At 35.3% G+C, this 19,050-nt stretch overlaps 1 protein-coding gene and 1 non-coding gene across 4 annotated transcripts in view; both read left to right on the top strand.

Annotated features, from left to right (window-relative positions):
• Nucleotides 1–19,050, top strand: part of Pola1 (DNA polymerase alpha 1, catalytic subunit) — a 323,376-nt gene that overhangs the window by 42,052 nt on the left and 262,274 nt on the right. For all 3 annotated transcript variants that reach the window (XR_005283881.1, XM_038317189.1, XM_038317190.1), the window contains 9 exons: nucleotides 1,182–1,271; nucleotides 4,356–4,472; nucleotides 5,687–5,862; nucleotides 8,308–8,437; nucleotides 8,871–8,990; nucleotides 10,839–10,938; nucleotides 12,771–12,895; nucleotides 16,195–16,344; nucleotides 16,719–16,841. Coding sequence is in view for 2 of the 3 variants with exons in the window: in XM_038317189.1 (XP_038173117.1) it covers nucleotides 1,182–1,271; nucleotides 4,356–4,472; nucleotides 5,687–5,862; nucleotides 8,308–8,437; nucleotides 8,871–8,990; nucleotides 10,839–10,938; nucleotides 12,771–12,895; nucleotides 16,195–16,344; nucleotides 16,719–16,841 (1,131 nt within the window). In the remaining variant the exon portion in view is untranslated. The remainder of the gene's footprint in view (nucleotides 1–1,181; nucleotides 1,272–4,355; nucleotides 4,473–5,686; nucleotides 5,863–8,307; nucleotides 8,438–8,870; nucleotides 8,991–10,838; nucleotides 10,939–12,770; nucleotides 12,896–16,194; nucleotides 16,345–16,718; nucleotides 16,842–19,050) is intronic.
• On the top strand, nucleotides 12,138–12,265 carry LOC119805636. Its single transcript, XR_005283950.1, has one exon.

The following is a 19,050-nucleotide window of genomic DNA, read 5'->3' as shown; positions in this document are numbered from 1 at the left end:
TTTTCTAAAGTGATCACATATTTTGGGACCATGTTAGATAGAGCCCCTTTCCAACTTGAGGGAAACCATGTAGCGTTGGGAATACTGTGGGTATTAAAAGACCATGTACTGACAGGGTTAATATTTGCTGATCCAAGCCCATCAGTGATTTCTGAACTCAAGTATGTTGTGTAAAGTTGATATCATAAACCTTTAATAAAATGGCAGGGGAAGCATTATAATGAACTGAGTTCTTTATAAAAATAAATATATTTACTCTAAAGGACGTAGTTTTTGAATAGGACATTATTTGTTTTGTGAAATGATAGTGTTGAAAAGGTTGTAGGTTTATTTTGTTTGTTAATATTTTCATGTGACAAAATTAGATGGTGCAATTTGTAAGGTTCCACTCTAATGCTATTTCAGTTGGCTTCTTAGAGGTAGGGGTTACTATTGTATTACTGTCATTTGTGATCTGTCCTGAATTATCTATTCAAATAAAATGACCTAGGAAAATTCCCGTAAAATCAAAGTGACATTTTTAAAAACTGAGCTATAGGAAACATAATAATAATCAACCTTTGTTTTAAAAGTGTTTTAATATGAGCAGTTTTGAGTACCTAATATTCACTAATCCAAGTTGAGGTTTTTTGTGTGAGGGTGGATATTTCTATTTAAGACATTGCAATTCCTGGGCTGGAGAAATTGCTCAGCCATTTAAGGCTAGCCTCACAACCAAAAATATAAGATATTGCAATTCTTCAGTACATGTTTGTTTTAGTTTTTTATTTATTGTTTCTCACCCTGCTATTTGAGATTAGTTTATAGAATCCTTGGGATTTCTTTGATAAATACATAAACAACAAAGTCTTCCAGGAATTATAAAGAAAGCAATGTTTTGGAAAGGTACTCTCATTTATACGCTTTAAATGTGTCCAGTGTACAAACATTTCTCTGTGGAAGGACATTTCTGCTTTTGATGTTGCTTAGCACTTAAAATTTTGCATGATTTACATGCATATTACTAGAATGAGGTCCTCAGAGATTTTATGCAGTTATTATGCAAAACCTGGAATCAGAAATTTTATTGCTATATCTTGTTTGGATGTGAATGATTACATTTAACACTAAGAAATCTTACCCTGGTTGGGCAAGAAAGTAAGGCTTGTGGTATTTTAAATTCTTGATTGGTATCTTAACAGAATATGAAGGTTGAGGTTGCTGCAACAGAAAGAACTTTGCTAGGATTTTTCCTTGCAAAAGTTCACAAAATTGATCCTGATATTCTTGTGGTGAGTAGATATTTCATCATGTCATGGGGAAGTGTTTTCATTCCTTCATTCTTTTCTGTGTGACTTTCTTGGTGATTTGCTTTTCATTGATTATTTACTTTTGAGTATCAAAGGATGTTTTAGATTTAAATGACCCCGTGGATTGGTGAGATTTGCTCATCTATATAAGCAGGAATAATCCTAACCCATGCTACATAGTTTTTCCTGGTGTAAGAGCAGTTCTTGAATTAGAAGTCAGCTCAGGATATTTAGTTACCTACATTAACAAAGTAGCACTTCAGTAAACGAATATGTATAAATTGCTAGATTTGTGATTTTTTTTTGAGACAGGGTTTTACTGTGTAACAGTCCTAACTGTTCTGGAACTAGCTCTTGTAGACCAGGCTGGGAACTCATAGAGATCCACCTGCCTCTGCCTCCCAAGTGCTGGGATTAAAGGTGTGCACCACCACTGCCTGGCTTAAATTGCTAGATTCTTGTAGCACACTGATAAGTGAATATGTGTAAATTGCCAATATCTTCATGATTCTAATTGATTTCCTTGGTTTGGGACAAATTACAAATACAAAAGTAAATATTTTAAGAGCTCAGTGGATCTTTATGATTTCTTTGAGAGCTCAGGGGTAGAGATTTGTTTTTCATCTTGGCAATTTACTGTATTCTCATTGGACTGTGAAGCTAGTAATTTATTATTTGTACCTTTTCCTTGTAGTAAAGCCCATTTTCCTTTTGTGTATCCTCTGATCTTCCTTAGTTTAAGAGGCTTCTTGATCCTAATTCTTTCTTTTCTTTTGTCTGAGTTACTGGATCAATCTGATTTTACATATGTGTGTGTGTGTGTGTGTGTAGCAGTGGGTAGGCTATCAATTCCTATATATTTTAAATGTGATATTATTAATTTGGTTACATCAACAACTTGTGATGTAAGATTAGAGATAAGTAGATATTTGAGAAAAATTATGGAGAGGCTGGGGATATTGCTCAGTGGTAGAGTGCTTCCTATATGGAAGGTCTAGATCCAAGATTCTATAATCCATTCTGGAGAGAAAAAAAAAGATTGTTTACTGTGTCTTCAACCTCATTTTTCCTGTTGGACACATTAGCTGGTAGTGGTGTAACTTATATCTGTATATGGATTGTTGCCAAAGTCTGTGTAACCTTATATTATTTCAGGACCTTTCTTTAAAGTGCCAGAAAGATTTTATATACAGTTCTGTGATGTAGCAGTAGACCCATACCACCCTTTAAAAACAGTCTTTTGAATCCCAAGTAGATGTTATGAGCCTGGGCTACCCAGCCTAAGGTATTAGAGACAAGTACATGACAGATCCAGATGCAAAATGAGACCCTAGCCATAATAATTTGGAAATAAGTTTTTGTCCTGTCCCTCTGTTCCTTTATTAATAAATGAGCTGCCATAAATATGTATACATATGTATATATATTATATATATTATGGCAGTACATAAATATGTACAGTATATGTACATTCATATAGTGGTAAGCTTTTTATAACCTAAAATTAGTCATTTACTATATACATTCATAATAATGTGCATTTGTCACCACCTCCACTATTGCTGTGTTGCTCTTTATCTTTTTTTTTTTTTTTTTTTTTTTTTTTTTTTTGGTTTTTCGAGACAGGGTTTCTCTGTAGCTTTGGAGCCTGTCCTGGAACTAGCTCTTGTAGACCAGGCTGGTCTCGAACTCACAGAGATCCGCCTGCCTCTGCCTCCTGAGTGCTGGGATTAAAGGCGTGCGCCACCACCGCCCGGCTTGCTCTTTATCTTTTAAAATTAAACTCTAGACCAGTGATTCTCAGCCTGTGGTTTGCGACCCCCTGGAGGGGTTGAGTGACCCTTTCACAGGGATTGCTTAAGACAGATGGAAAGCACAGATATTTACATTACAATTTATCACAGTAGCAAAATTACAGTTATGAAGTAGCATGGAGTCACCACAAATAAGGAACTGTATTAAAGTGTCCCAGCATTAGGACGGTTGAGAGCCACTACTTTAGAGCATTATTTCCCCATTTCTCCAGACCCTCACAACTACTAGTTCGTTCAATCTCCAATAAAATTTGTTTATTCTAAGTGGTAGTATATATCTTTAATTAAAATAATCTATGGATTGATCTGAATTATTTGAAACATCCTGATTTTTTTTTAGTAAACCTAGCTATGTTAAAAATGTTATTCAAAGGATATAAATTGGAAATTATAGAAAACTCAGGTTGTGTTAAGTAACTTTTATTTTTTTCTTTTTAAAAGATTCATTTATTTACTTTATGTATATGAGTGCTCTTGACTTTATGTCAGAAGAGGGTATAGATCCCACTACAGAAGATGGTTGTGAGCCACGAAGTGGTTGCTGGGAATTGAACTCAGGACCTGTGGAAGGGCTACCAGTGCTCTTAAATGCTGAACCATATCTCTGGTTCCATAAACTTTTTTTTTTGTTTTTTTAAGACAGGGTTTCTCTGTTGCTTTGGAGCCTGTCTTAGAAGTAGCTCTTGTTGACCAGGCTGACCTTGAACTCACAGAGATCTGCCTGCCTCTGCTTCCCGAGTGCTGGGATTAAAGGCCTGCGCCACTACCACCTGCCATAGTTCCATAACTTATCTACTGTTTAATTTTGTTTCCTAGTATTTACTAGTATTTATATTTTGTTGTGCACCGATTAAAGGTCCAACTCAGTTATGTTCATGCTCAGTTTTTAATGAAATTAGTTTGAGTTCCTTAGAAGTCCTATGCAAACATATACAACATAGGTTTTTTGTTTTTAAGTTCTTATTGACCATGTAAAAGGTATGGGACATTAAAATTTGCATTTGCCTCCAACATTGTAAGACTTGAGCAGTAAATTAAAAGACAGCATATGAACCTTGTATCAGTTTATTTCAGCAATCTGCTTAGCAGCCTAGTTAATGTCAATACTGCTGATACTGAAGGAGAAAGGACCCCAATTGGAGGTAAGGTCTTGAGTTAAGAGACCAGAGAAAGGCTAAAGAAATTGTGTGCATTTGAAGACAAATCATCTAATTTGTATTTGTTATGTGATTGGCTGTCTTTTTCTGATTAGGGTCATAATATTTGTGGTTTTGAAATGGAAGTGCTTCTGCAAAGAATTAATGTGTGCAAAGTTCCTTACTGGTCCAAGATAGGTCGACTGAGGAGATCCAACATGCCAAAACTTGGGGTAATTTCAAAATTTCACTTTATTTGGTTCTTAAATATGAGGTAGCTACTGGGGAATGCACTGTCTTTTGAATAGGAATTGATTTAACACCAGAACTGAATAAATAAAACATTGCTTGGCACTGCATGTGATGGTTCTCAACCTCCTACAATGTTAGTGTGAAGAGGGAAGTTAGTGTTTACCCTGTCTTTCCTGTAAATTTTTACAGCATGACTAAATACTGCTGGTTAATGACGGAAAGTTTATATTCCTCTTTCCCTCTTTCCTCCCTTTTCATTTATTCTTATTGATTTGTTTGCTTTTTGAGAGTTTCCTGTAGCTCAGGCTGGCCTCTTAATATTTTTTTTTTCTTTTTGAGACAAGGTCTTGTTATGCTTGCATGTATGGGCTTTGGTACTTTCTTGAATGAAGCATTTTCTTTCTAAGTGTGATAGTGCTTATGCTTGAAATCTTATTTTACCTAAAGGTTCCAACTAAAGTGAACATGTTGCTTCAGCAGAGAATTTAGGAATCTGTACCTTTTATAATGCCAAGAGTTTCTAGAGAACTCTATTCTTAGGAATCAAGAGTTGGGGCTACAGCTCTTTTTACCTCTGCTCATATCTTTAAGGTGATAAGGTCATTTTTAGCATTTATTCAAATACTTGTTTAGCTGCTGCTTCCCTGCCCCCTTTGAATTTTTGTTTGTTTGGGCATTTGTTATTTTGAGATGGGAGGGTAGTTGGTGGCTGCAGCTTACTACACAGCCCAGGCTGACTTTGAACTCATGGCAGTCCTCAAGCATTGGCTTCCAAGTGTTGGCATTGAAGGCATAAACTATCGTGTGAAGCTCAAGTTTTTCTTTATATGGCATCTTCTTAGTAAGGTCTTTCCTGATCACTCTAAGATACAGTCCCTCCACATTCTGTGTCCCTCACCCTACTTTGATATCTCCTTTGCCATGTACGTATTACCTTCTAAAACCATTTGACTTCTTGATTATGTTGTATATTTTTAATTATATAACTAGGAATTGTTGTTTTATTCACAGTGATATACTAAGTACCTAGAGCATCATCAGATATACAGTAGGTGTTCAAAAGCATCTGACTTATGAGTGGAAGGAGAATTTTAATATTATAATTTTGGGGACACTTCCAAAATAGGTTAGAACAGATTGTTCTCAGTATTTGCCTCTTCATGAGATTTGTTTTGATTTTTTTTTGGCCTTGTAGAGCCGGAGTGGATTTGGTGAAAGAAACGCTACCTGTGGCCGAATGATATGTGATGTGGAAATTTCAGCAAAAGAATTGATTCATTGTAAAAGCTACCATTTATCTGAACTTGTCCAACAGATTCTGAAAACTGAGAGGATTGTAATTCCAACAGAAAATATACGAAACATGTATAGGTATGACCCTGTATTACTTAGAATTCATCTTTCTTGAATTGAGCAACAGTAAGGTGCTACTACTGTCCTAAGACTGGAGGTACACCAGCCAGTCACTGGTGCCATGGAGCAGAAAATTAATCTCTTTATACCAAATCCATCATATCCATTATTTTCATACTTTAAATTAGTTTATCTCTTGAATTATTCTAATGCAGTTGACCTTTATTGTAGAATATTATTTTAAGATATGTTACATTCATTTATGCTGTGAAATATTTGTTTAATGATGCAAAAATGTGTTGCCTTTTTTATGTTGCATTTGTTTAACTCTGTAAAACTGTGGTACTTTTCCTGCCTAAAACACCTGATTGGTCTAATAAAGAGCTGAATATCTAGGCAGGAGAGAGAAATAGGTACAACTGGCTGGCAGAGAGAATAAGTAGGGGGAGAAATCTAGGGAAGAATGTGAGGAGGGAGGAGTGAGAAAAGGAGAGGAGGATGCCAGTCATGGAGTAAGAAGTAAAGAAAGATACAGATAAAGAAAGGTAAAAAACCCGTAGGCAAAGCATAGTTTCTGTTTCTTATTGAGTCCTTTTCTAAGCCTATTTCTCCTGAGTTCTTCATCTACTTCTCTTTTGACTATTTTTCCTCTCTAGGCTGTCTGATGTGTAACTTAAATACTGGGGTTACTGCCTCCCACCTGTATATCTTTGTTTTAAACCTACCAAATTCTAGATTCATCTACCTACCTGATATCTAGTATGAACCTTCAGCTTGTTAAAAACTGAACTGTTTTTTTTTCTCTTCCTAGGTTCTGTTTTTAGTCTTTCATAACTGTATCAATGACAGTTATGAATGTTATAACTTTCTGAAAGCCTTCAAAGTATTCTTCTACATCCTTGATTCCTCTGTCTTACATCCCACAGTAGATCAATCAATGGACCTTTTCAGCCTTGTTTTTTAAATAAAGCTCCTAGTACTTCTTTAACTTTCACTGAACCTACCCTACCCTTAGCTACCATACTCTTTTTTTCCCCTGAATCACTGAATGTCTTAGTCCATTTTCTGTTGATAATACCACATTTTGGATCATATAAAAAGGAAGGAGGTTTGTTTTGATATATGATTCTGGAGGTCCAAGATTGATGGATCTCCTCTGATAGAGTTGTGTAATTGTTTAGGGTATCATTTGGTGTGTGAAAAGTACATACATGTCTATAACCTTTAATCTCATAACCAGTGTTCAGTCATGGAGACTCAATAGCTTCATCTTTAAATACCTTAGTATATGTGTGTTCACATATTTTGTTGCCCTCTTCAGGTCTCTTCATAATTAATCCAGGACCAAAGTAATCCTGCTCAAATTAAGTCTAATCAAAGTTTCTTAGTGATACTACTTTTACTTAAAGTCCTTACTTTAGCTTACTAGTTCCTGTACACTGTGTCTTTGTGGTGTTGATTTTAAGTTATTTTACTGCTGTTTCTATTATTCCCTGATCCAGCCATATTGACTTCATTGTGTTCCTGTACCTCTAGATTAGTGCCTCACTCAGAGTCTTTGTGCTTTTATTTGGAATGCTGTTCTCTACCCATCTATTAGTCTTTTATTTGGAATGCTGTTCTCTACCCATCTATTAGTCTTGTCCTGTCACTTCTTGGTCTTTTTTTTCAATGACTTTTTCCCTAGCTCTCTATGTAAAAATTCATCTTCTGCTCCTGAAAGTTTAAATTTTCTTTGTTTCTTACCCCCTTGTTTGTTTTAACACTTATTTACCATTGTATAAATATTATCTATTTATTTTTCTTATTTATACTGTGTTTCCCCCACCAGGACAGGAATTTGTGTCTTTGGTTATAGCCAGTGTCTGATACATAGTTGGCTTGTAATATATACTTACTGATTGAATGAACAAAAGAATTTAGATAGTTTTTAGGTTATAGTTAGAACACTAATTTTTTTTATTTTTGAATTAATATTTTAAAAATTTCCATCTCCTTCCCTCCTCTTCCCCCTCCCCTCCCCTCCCTTCCACCCATACCCCCACTCCCTCCTCCAGGCCAAAGAGCCAACAGGGTTGCCTACCCTATGTTAAGTCCAAGTTCCTCCCAACTCCCTCCAGGTCCAGGAAGGTGAGCAACCAAACTAACAAGGCTCACACAGAGCCCGTCCATGCCCTAGAGTCCAAGCCCATCGCCACAGACTGACTGAGAAACCAAGGATAAATTTTAAGCTATAGTTAACACATAATTTCACTTTTTTTGTTGAGAGAAGGATCCTGGGATTGGTGGTATAAATGCATTTCTAATTATTTAGCCACTTTATTTTAAATAGTTTCCGAAGCCAAGGTTCCATTCCTCTGAAGTTACTTACACCAAAAATTCCTTGTAATATTTTAAGTTCTGATTATAGTCATTGTATCTTTTAATTGCTTGATTCTGTTTCATTCTTACTTTTCTGTACAGTGAATCTTCTCATCTGTTGTACCTGTTGGAACAAGTCTGGAAAGATGCCAGATTCATTTTGCAGATCATGTGTGAGCTAAATGTTCTTCCATTAGCATTGCAGATCACTAACATCGCTGGGAACATTATGGTAAATTTAACTTAGAAAGGGGGAAAAAGCATTTCCTGTTGGATTCAGTGTTTTCTTGGGATAGTTGTTATATGATAATGAACCTAAATGCATGCTTATAAAATGAGGAGCTGGGATTCTGAAAGCTGAGCTTTTGTAAAAGCAACAACTGGTTGGGAAAAAGGGAGGAATGCCAGGTGCAGTATGTAGAGATTTGAGTGAACATAAGGATCTTATCTCTAACATCTGGATGTTTTTAATGGAGTGATACACTGACAGTATTTTAAGCTCCCTTTATCTCACTTAATGTTTAAAGAGAAAGCTAGGTAGTTTAGAAAAAGTAACCTTTTTTGCTGAGTAGTTGAAGGAGGTTCCATGATTAAATAAACTGACTCAACATTGCTTTTGTTTGTGATGGTTTTAAGCTCAACGTTTTAAAAATTCTGTTTAATAGTCCAGAACACTGATGGGTGGACGATCTGAACGAAATGAGTTCTTGTTGCTTCATGCATTTTATGAAAACAACTATATTGTGCCTGACAAGCAGATTTTCAGAAAACCTCAACAAAAACTGGTGGGTACAAGATTGTATAGTACTTTGCCTTTTCTTTTCCCTCCTTTTTATTGCCTAGGTAACCTTTTAAAAAATTGCTTTGGCATCTGCTTCTAAAATTATAATTAATTTTCTGTAAATTAGGATTATTCTTGAGCTTGTTCTGTTGTATCTGTGTGGTTGTTTCCCTCTCTACTTTTCTCTGTAGAGCCAAAATTGTTTGTGAAATGTCTTTGTGGACTTCATTAGACTTTTTTGATGAATGACCATATATCGAAAGTATTTGCTCTCACTAAGACTTACCCAGAGCTAAATATCAGTTAAACCTTTTGTTGCTTTAGCCTTTGAGGTTTGGTTTTTGTGTTGTAGTTTATAGATATGTTGAGTATCCCTAATTCAAAATGCTTGGGATTGAAGTGTTTTAGATTTATTTATTTTATTTTGGAACATTTGTATATATGTGATGAGAAACCCTAAGATGGGAATATATCTCTAAACACAAAATTAATTTGGGGATTCACATGTGTATATATATATGTGTGTGTATGGGTGCTTGTATTACCTGAAAGTGATGTTAGAATATTTAAACTTCCTGATACATGTGATGATGTGCTAATTTCGGCTCGTAGAGTCATTAATTTTCACTTAAAAATCTTCAGATTTTGAACTTCAGATTTTCAGATTGGGGTCACACAACCTGCTACTAGTGCGATTATGACACTGAACTAGATTCTATGACTTTGGAACTAAAACTTACTCTATTTTCCGTTTTATCAGTACTGATAGTAATTAAAAATGGGAATTGAGTGTTAGCGTGTGACTCAGTTTCATTTATTTTTAGGCACATTATTGAAAATCATACAGCAAATACTAATTTAGATCTATTTAACTTCTGCAGAGGTATTGAATGTTGACTGTTATAAACTACTTGAAAGTGGATTTTTCATTTTGTGGGCATAGTTATTTTAAGAAATTCATACTAATAATGGCAATAAACTATGCATGATAATACTTGCTGGAGTTGGGAGATTGAGAAAAGAGGATTGTTTGAACTGAGAACAACTTACCAAGACCCCATATCATAAAAGTAATAATAATTAGAATAATGATAATGAATCAGAAGAATGTTTTATCCATTTTTCATCATAAATATAAGAGTGGTGGTTTTTTGGGGGTCGGGGGTTGAGACAGAGTTTCTCTGTATAGCACTGGCCATCCCAGAATTCACTCTGTAGACTAGGCTGACGTCAAACTCAGAGATTCACCTGCCTCTGTTCCGAATAGTAGGATTAAAGGCACATGCCACCACTGCCCAGCCAGAGTAGTGAATTTAGTAAAACTCCTTTACAATCTCAAAATTTATGTAACATGAAACATTTTAATACCTATTGATTTTAAAATAAAATTTTCTTCTATTTGCTCATTTTTTTAAAAATACATATGTTTTAAACATGTTCTAAGATAGCTCAGGCTATCCTCTAGCTTCTTGTATATCTGAGGATGCCTTTGAATTTACTACCCTCCTGGCTGTACCTTCCAAGCCACTGGGATTACAGGTATGTGTCATCACACCTGGTTTTATGTGATACTGGTAATGGAACTAGGGTTTTGTAAGCTGAGCTATATCCCTAGCCCTCAAATGAAATTTCTAGGATTCCAGAGACCGTTAAATAGAGAATTCAGAAGACTGGTTATTTACTTAAGAAACTACAATGCTTGGCATTCATTTGGATCCATAAACATAATAAGATAATAGATTTCCCCCGCGTAGGTAGGACCACTAAGTAAAAGTAAATATTTTTTGTAACCCAGTATTGTAATTCATTAGCTAGTTGCTAGTTGGTGATGTTTTATTTCCATTTGAAATAGGGAGATGAAGATGAAGAAATTGATGGAGATACTAATAAATACAAGAAAGGACGTAAGAAAGCGGCTTATGCTGGAGGCTTGGTTTTGGACCCCAAAGTTGGTAAGACTTGGTAGCAGTTTTGGTTTACCCCTGGTATTAAGATAGTGGTTCTCAACCTTCCTAATGCCGTGACCCTTTAATACAGTTCCTCATGTTGTGGTGACCCCCAACCATAAAATTATTTCATTGCTACTTCATAACTATAATTTTGCTACTGTTATGAATTGTAATGTAAATATCTGTTTTTATATTGGAGGTAAGCAAACTGGTTTCTTAATGACTTTAGTTTTATCTTTTATCTTTATACATGTGAAATCTAGTTTACTAGTTACTTAACATGGAATTAGTATGAATTCTTTGCCATATGTTAACACAGCTTTACTTATACACCTTGAAACTTAAATTTCACTTATCTTTTATATATATTACTTTTCTAGGTATTTAGAATGCTGTTAGTTTATAGGTGTTAGAAAAATATGCAATATCTCAAATTTGGTCTTTACTCAGAGTTTCAGTCTCTGCTCTAATATAGAGATTGCTGTTTGGCCTGTAGTAGAATTACCTAATTTTCCTTCTTTATGTGAGAATGTCCTCATCTTTGCCCAGTGTGCCAGGTAATTTGGAAAACAATGTTTAAGAAAGTAAAGTAACCACTGAGTTAAAATTTAATAGGAAAGTGCCTTTTCTTTGTTGTCCAGAAGGGAAAGATGGTTTGTGATGTTTAGAGGTTCATCTTTACTGTTTTTCAGACCATCTTAGTTGTTTGCAAGTGTGTATAGCTCAATAGTATAATTATGTATATTCACATTTAGTGTGAATTTTATCAAGTAACTCAGGAGGAGACATTTTTCACAAACAATTTTATTAGTTGTGATGACAAGGAGTGATACTTTTGATGTTAGATATTGGTTTGGGTGCTGCCTATTTAATTTCTTTTAACTCAGTCTCCTTTTCTATGAAAAGGAGATGATGGTATCTACCACAGAAGAGCAGAAGGAGTAAGTGGGACTGAGATGAGCAGTAAAGTTGGGTGGTGATGGCGCATGCCTTTAATCCCAGCACTCGGGAGACAGAGACAGGTAGATCTTTGTGAGTTCAAGGCCAGCCTGAGCTACAAGAGCTAGCTAGTTTCAGGCTGGTTTCAGGACGGGCTCCAAAGCTACAGAGAAACCCTGTCTTGAAAAACCAAAGGAAAAAAAAAGAAAAGAAAAGAAAAAAAAATGGTAAGCTACCAATGCAAGTTTGCAGTTCTGTTTCAGTGGACATTTATATTGTCAGTTTCTTCTCAAGGTGAAGATAACTTTTTATAAATGTCCTAGAGAAATATAGTAGCTCTCTGTTCATCCTTTACAAGAAGAAAGGGTGGATCGTTCCACTACTGACATTTATATATTGATTTATACATTTCTTGATTGATCTGAAACAATTTTTGTAGAGGTAAATGTGCTGACAATTTTATTCCTTGAAGGTGAGGTTGTAAAAGATATATATGCAGTATAACCACTTACTGCGTTTTTATTTATGGTGGGGTGAGAATAGTGGGAAAGAATACTTAAACTTAACTGTGTTTTTTTAATCAAACATGATAATTTCTAAAACAATTGACAAGGGAAGGTGTTTGCACATAATAATGACATGTTTTGGAACTGCCTGAGAGCAGACTGGTTGTCACTGGTTCTCAAGAAAGGCAGTCTTTTCACTCTTTCTTTTGTGATCTGTGTTTTACTGTAATCTAAATCATTTTATAGATTTGTAGTTGACCCCCCCCATTTTATCTGCTTTACAGTGCTGGATGTTATACAGTTTCTATATACAGTTTCTATATAGTGAGGCATTTTGATGGCACTTTTCTTTTGACTTTCATGTGATTTTATGTGGCTTTTTTGTTTTAGGTTTTTACGACAAGTTCATTTTGCTCTTGGATTTCAACAGTTTATATCCTTCCATCATTCAGGAATTTAACATTTGTTTTACAACAGTACAAAGAGTTGCTTCAGAGGTGCAGAAAGCTGCAGAGGTTTGTATTCAGCTGGGGCTCTTGAAGTTAATTTTAAAGGTATTCCTTAAAGAAGTAAAAGAGCCAAAGGGGTTAGTATCATAGTTATTTCTCTTTCCTTTGAATGGTTGCATTAACATTCTTTCTTGGATATGTTTATGTGTCCATGTGTGTTTCTGTGCAAATGTGTTATGCGTGAATGCTCGATGTTGACTGCCAGCCAGTATCTTCCTCTATCAATCTTCACCTTAAATTTTTGCGACAGGGTCTCTCACTAAACCTGGAGCTAATTGTTTTTACTAGACTGGCTAGCTAGTGAGGTCCTGGGATCTGCCTGTCTCAGTCTCATATCCCCCAACTGGTTTATAGGGGTGTAGTACCATGTTGACCTTACAAAATATTCATTATTATTCATTATTTTTGTTTATGCATCAATGTAAATGTTCATGTGGAGGTTAGAAAACAACTTTTAGGACTTATCTCTCCTTTCACTGGTTTCTGGGGATCAAACTAGTCTGTGAGGCTTGTACATTAAGAACTTTTAGCCACAGGTGGTGACACACGCCTTTAACACCAGCACTTGGGAGGCAGAAGCAGGTAGATCTCTGAGTTTGGGGCCAGCCTGGTCTATAGAGAATTCCAGGACAGCCAGGGCTACATAGAAAAACCCTGTCTCAAACCCACTTCTCCCCCCCCAAAAAAACCTTTTACCTTCCTACTGGCCCTGTGCTTGCTTTTTCCTAGATTGTGGTGATACAAATTTGGGTCTTCATGCTTTTTCAGTAAGTATTTTGCTGATTGAACTCTCTCTCCAGCCCCAATTAAATACTCTTTGTCATCAAAAAGGAGGACCAACCTAAAAGAGATTTAGACTGGTTCTATGTCTTTGTTAAAAAAACAGTGTTGTAGAGATATAATTCACTCACCATGCATTCTACTTATTTATAGTGTGCAGTGATAGTTCTTAGTGTCTTCATAGAGTTTGTAAACCATTGTTTCATTCAGCTCGATTATTCCACAAAATTCATGTAGCTGTCACTTCTAACAAGTTTCTCTATCCATCCCAGCTCTATTCTATCATTAATTTTTTTCACTGTAGATTTTTATTATTTTGTTCTTTGCCAGTTTTGTGAATGTATATAATGCATTCTGTTTGCTCTCATCCACACCCTCTCCTATATCCTTTCTTTCTACAAGCTCCTCTTCCCACATTCATGTCTTTTTGTTTTATTTTTTGACTTACTGAGCTTAACCTAGGCCATGTGTGTGATCATGAGTTTGGAACAGTCTATTGGAGATTTGTCTTCTCAGCAGCAACCACGAATCTTTCTGATTGTAAAATTGCCTACTTTGGACATTCTATGTAAATGGAATCATAAAGGCTATGATTTTTGCATGTTTGGCTTGTTTCACTTAGCATACTGTTTCTGAGATTTATTTGTTCATATTTCTAGAATAATCCGGTCTCAGTGTACCATAGGATTATTACTCATCACATTTATCCATCTCACCATCTGTCCTTCCCTTCTTTTTCTCCCTGCTTTCTCCCCATTTGTCCTCCAGTTTGTGAATTTATATATCCTTTAGTTTCAAACTGTCTGCTGTTGGTTTTTTTCTTTTTAGTTCCAGTTCCATATTCCTAGAAGAGAATATCTGATAGACTTGCTTGAGTCAGTCATCACCCCTAGTCCCATCACTTTTCTCCACAGGAATGGATTCATTCACTATAAATCTGACTGTTAAAAGTGGACCTCTCTGTGGGATTAGAGGATAATTTTACAAAGAAAGTATTGGACATACAACCCCCCAAATCAGCAGCTGTTGTTGATACTCTTTGGCTTTGTCCTCATATTTTCCAAGTAATGTGACAGTTATTCTTCTGCTTTCACAGCTGATGCCTACCAATGTTTTGCTTATTTGAACGTGTCATTTTGGGTTCTGAATATATAATAGACTGGAAGGACCCAAGAGGTCATCTTAAGAAACACTATATGTGTATTAATTTATGAATTCTTTATCATTTTCATGTACAGCACCTCATTTGGTTTTCAGAGCAGGTAGTTTCACCCTGGAGGTGGTGGTAGGGCTTCAGATGAATTATAAATTTCCTGACCCAAGAATCTTTTAGATTACTTTTTATATGACTCTAGTTGCTGAAATACAGTGGAATGTATACCAAGGGCTCTTTCATAGGTTTGCTGTCATCATATGCTATATTGGAAAACAATAGGTCCTTATTAGTATTGTAAGGGTACTTATTTTATGATATTGATCTTTATAAAATCACATACTTTTAAAGACTGGGTTATCAAATGGCATTGACTTGACATGCTTTAAGCCAAAAGGTTTATTTTTAATTTTGAACCTTTCAAAGGGTAACTGTGCCTGGCTGTTCTTTGCAGCCTGTTAATAGAATTAATGGAGGCTTGAGAAAAAAGCCCTAATGCTTTCCCTGCTTTTTCCTGCTGTAAATTTTAATATAAGAAGACTACTGATTGCCTTTCTAAAATGTTACTATTCTTCTGATGATTGCAAAGCAATTTATAGGTAAAAGGTACTCCATAAACACTAAGGAATATGTGTAATATATGTGTGTGTATATGTGAATTAATTTTAGAAATGTCATGACCTATTTAAATGTGATCCAAATCTTAAAAAGAGATTTGCTGATTTAGTATATAACTTCTTTATTTTTAACAGCAAAAGCATTTATAGTAATTGTTGTGAAACATTTTATAGCATTTTTGTTTGGTTGTACAGATGTTAAAAAACAAAGAGTTTAGCTGTTTTTTTTTTATTCTTAGGAATTTTTCTTAACATTTGTATTTTAAAACCAATTTTCCCAATCATGTTGCTCCACATTTGTAAAACTCCATCCTTTTACAGTAAATCTAAATTTGTAAGTAGCAGCAAGGGTGAGAGATAGAACTGGGTACAGGGGAATGGTGGTCTGTGATCATACAGATCTTTTTCTTGTTTGAGTTCTTTGTGGTTTCTGTTCTTTTGGTTTGACTTGTTTGTATTTTGAGACAGGGACTTAACTCTGTAACCCATACTGACCCAAAACATGTTGTGTGGTTCAAGGCTGACCTTGACCTCATGATGATCTGTTTGCCTCAGCCTTCGGAGTCCTGGGGCTAGAGACTGGTATCACCACACCTAGATGAACCCTTTTGAGATTTCTCTCATGCATTATTGATTTCCTCATACAGGAAAGATTTCTAAGGTGTGGGGGATAAAGCACTTGTCAAATATTACTTTAGAAGTTATTTTTTTATTAATGTTTAACTCTTCTGAAGTTTCTTTTGTGTGTTTTTAAGGATGAGGAACAGGAACAGATCCCTGAGTTGCCAGATTCAAACTTAGATATGGGCATTTTGCCCAGAGAGATCCGGAAACTGGTAGAGCGGAGAAAACAAGTCAAACAGCTAATGAAACAGCAGGATTTAAATTCCGACCTTGTTCTTCAGGTAAATCTTTTCAGTGCAGCATGTTTGCTGGACAGCTTCACTTTTTATTACTTGGTTTTTGAGGAGTGGGATTAATAGTATGGTGTGCTTGTTTTATTTTGGATAATAATCATTCAGATGCACTAGATTCCCCTCAATGGAAGTCTTCTCTAGCTGCTAAGGCCATATCTGGGCAAGGTCTTACAGAATCTTGGGAGGTTAGTAGTCTGTGTACTTGCTTCTAAGAGGGTAGGGCAAGATGAATCTGGGGAGACAGATTGAATATTAAGTATCCCCCTTACCCCTGGATATTGAAAATTTCTCCCTCTTATCCAATGTAATGCTTAAGCATCTACAGATATCGTTGTTTATCTTTTGTCTTTGTTGGTCTGCAGTATGACATCCGACAGAAGGCTTTGAAGCTCACGGCAAACAGTATGTATGGTTGCCTGGGATTTTCCTACAGCAGATTTTATGCCAAACCACTGGCTGCCTTGGTGACATGCAAAGGAAGGGAGGTAAATGGCAAAATAAAATTCACATCAATAAATATATAAATATATGCTGCAATATGGGAGAACTAAGTTTATTACCTGGATATTTTACAGCTTGAAATATTTCTTGTTTAGAACAAGTTTGAGACAATAATGTCAGTTCTGCACATGTGTGTGCAATTATTGAATGTCTATATGCCAGGCTTTCCTCTAGGCAATAAAAATTGAGTGTGAAACATTATGTAAAGCTTGTATTTGACCCAGACTTGTGGGGGGAATGAGACGACAGTAGAGTACCTGAGTTGAAGAGAGGATAGTTTTGGAAAACAGCTGAATATGTATAGAACTATTTAGGATGAATATAATAGAAATAACATTCTTCTGATAATTCAGATGGTGGCAACCTTGAGAATGTCTGGACGCTAGCTTAGATTTAGATTGGATTAGTCATGCTAACATAGGAGCTAATTTTTATTTTTTTAATGGATAGTTTAATGTGTAATATGAGAGCAATTTAGAATTCAGGAGAATAGCAGTAGAGCCTTGTATTTTCTTTTACTAAGAGGGAGAAAACAGAGAAAGGGATCAAAAACTCTGTCTTCTGTGTGTTGTCTTTGAGTAATAAGTCTCTAGGCATCTTCAATAGGTTATTGGGCATATGAATCCAGAATTCTAGGTCTATGTCACAGCTGGAGTTACATACTGACTTGAGGATGATAGACCAATTACCATTAAATACTTTCACTTTATAAACATTTTAAGTTAATTTGCTTTAATGCTTTGTGTAGAGGTTTTTATTTTTATAATCTGTAAAAACATGGTTATATTAAACATTGAATTCAAGTACATTAAGATACTGATTTCTTGCATTGAATTTGAGGTTTCTTAGTTGAAACATAGTTCACAGTGCTCATACTGAGCATCTGGACTCAAACTCTAGAGTGATGATGATTGGCAAGCTATCATATTGGCGAATCCCAACCTGTTACCTGTGTTTTATAACTAAGGTTTTATTGAAATGGAGCTAAGTCCATTCATTCATGTTGTAGAGTTGAGTAGTCAGGATAAAGTCTTATGTGGCCTGAAAAGCTTAAAATGCTTGTTACTTGGTACTTTCAGGACAACTTAACAGGGAAATGATTTTTATTTGTGCTATCCATATATAATAGCCTCTAAACACAGGTGCTGATAAACATTTTTTTATTTGGTTATTCCTGATTAGACGAGGAACTGGATTTTTACATTTATTTAGTTGTAATTAAAATGAATTTAAACGTGAATAGGTAACATGTGGAGAGTGATTACTGTATTGACAAGTAAATATCCAGTTGTGACATGAAGCACACATCATGATATTTCAAGTCACTTTTCTCTTGTTGCTTTGTCTCAGATGTGGGTTAGGACACAGAGGAAAAGAACAAGGCATGTATTGAATAATGATGGTGTGTTAAGAGCTGTTTTGTGCATTATTATATCAAAAATACTTAAAAGTCCTTTAACATATAATAGCATTCTGTTTTGTAGATGAGGCTACCTTGAATTGAATCCGCATCTTCCTGATTCTGTCTTTTACTGTATTTGTGTTCACCTTTAAAGTACAGTTTTTGCAAGTGTAGTTCTGCTTTGTTTTCATCCTTATTCCTAGACAGTCATTCTTTCCAATATCAATTATTGCATAACATGGACTTCTTATTTTCTTTTTTACATAAGAAATATATAGATATTTTTAGGGGCTACTTGAAATGAAAGAAAGATGTTTTCGGATTCTTAGGCTAAGTTTACCTCAAAATTATGTAAATTTTGTTTCTGTATATATATCCAGTGGCTTCTGATAGAATACCATCTTATTTTTGCATTAGGAAATGCACTCACTATGCCCCAACTGGGTGATAATACATAGGTTGACTATTGAGATTGGATCAAGGTTACTCTTAAGTTTCTCACGAGAGGCAATAGTTGACAATTTACTCCCTTGGAGTGTGCCTCTTGCTGTTGAGAAATCCCTGTTGTTACATTTTCTGCATTGGCTCAGAAATCCACAAGCTTAAAAGGGCACCGTTGATAATGATAAGCTCCAAATTTGTCCAATGATCTCTCCAACTCCCCTAATCCATTGTATTTTAGGGGCAGTATTTTCTTTTAGCTAGATTTTTAATAGGGAATTTAAACTCAAATTTAACTTTTTGTTGATCAACATATAACAATAACAGAACTAAGCTAAATTTTTACTTTT

Source organism: Arvicola amphibius, chromosome X (genome assembly GCF_903992535.2).
Source record: "Arvicola amphibius chromosome X, mArvAmp1.2, whole genome shotgun sequence".
NCBI classification, from domain to species: domain Eukaryota; kingdom Metazoa; phylum Chordata; class Mammalia; order Rodentia; family Cricetidae; genus Arvicola; species Arvicola amphibius.
This window is presented reverse-complemented; position numbering and strand designations above follow the sequence as displayed.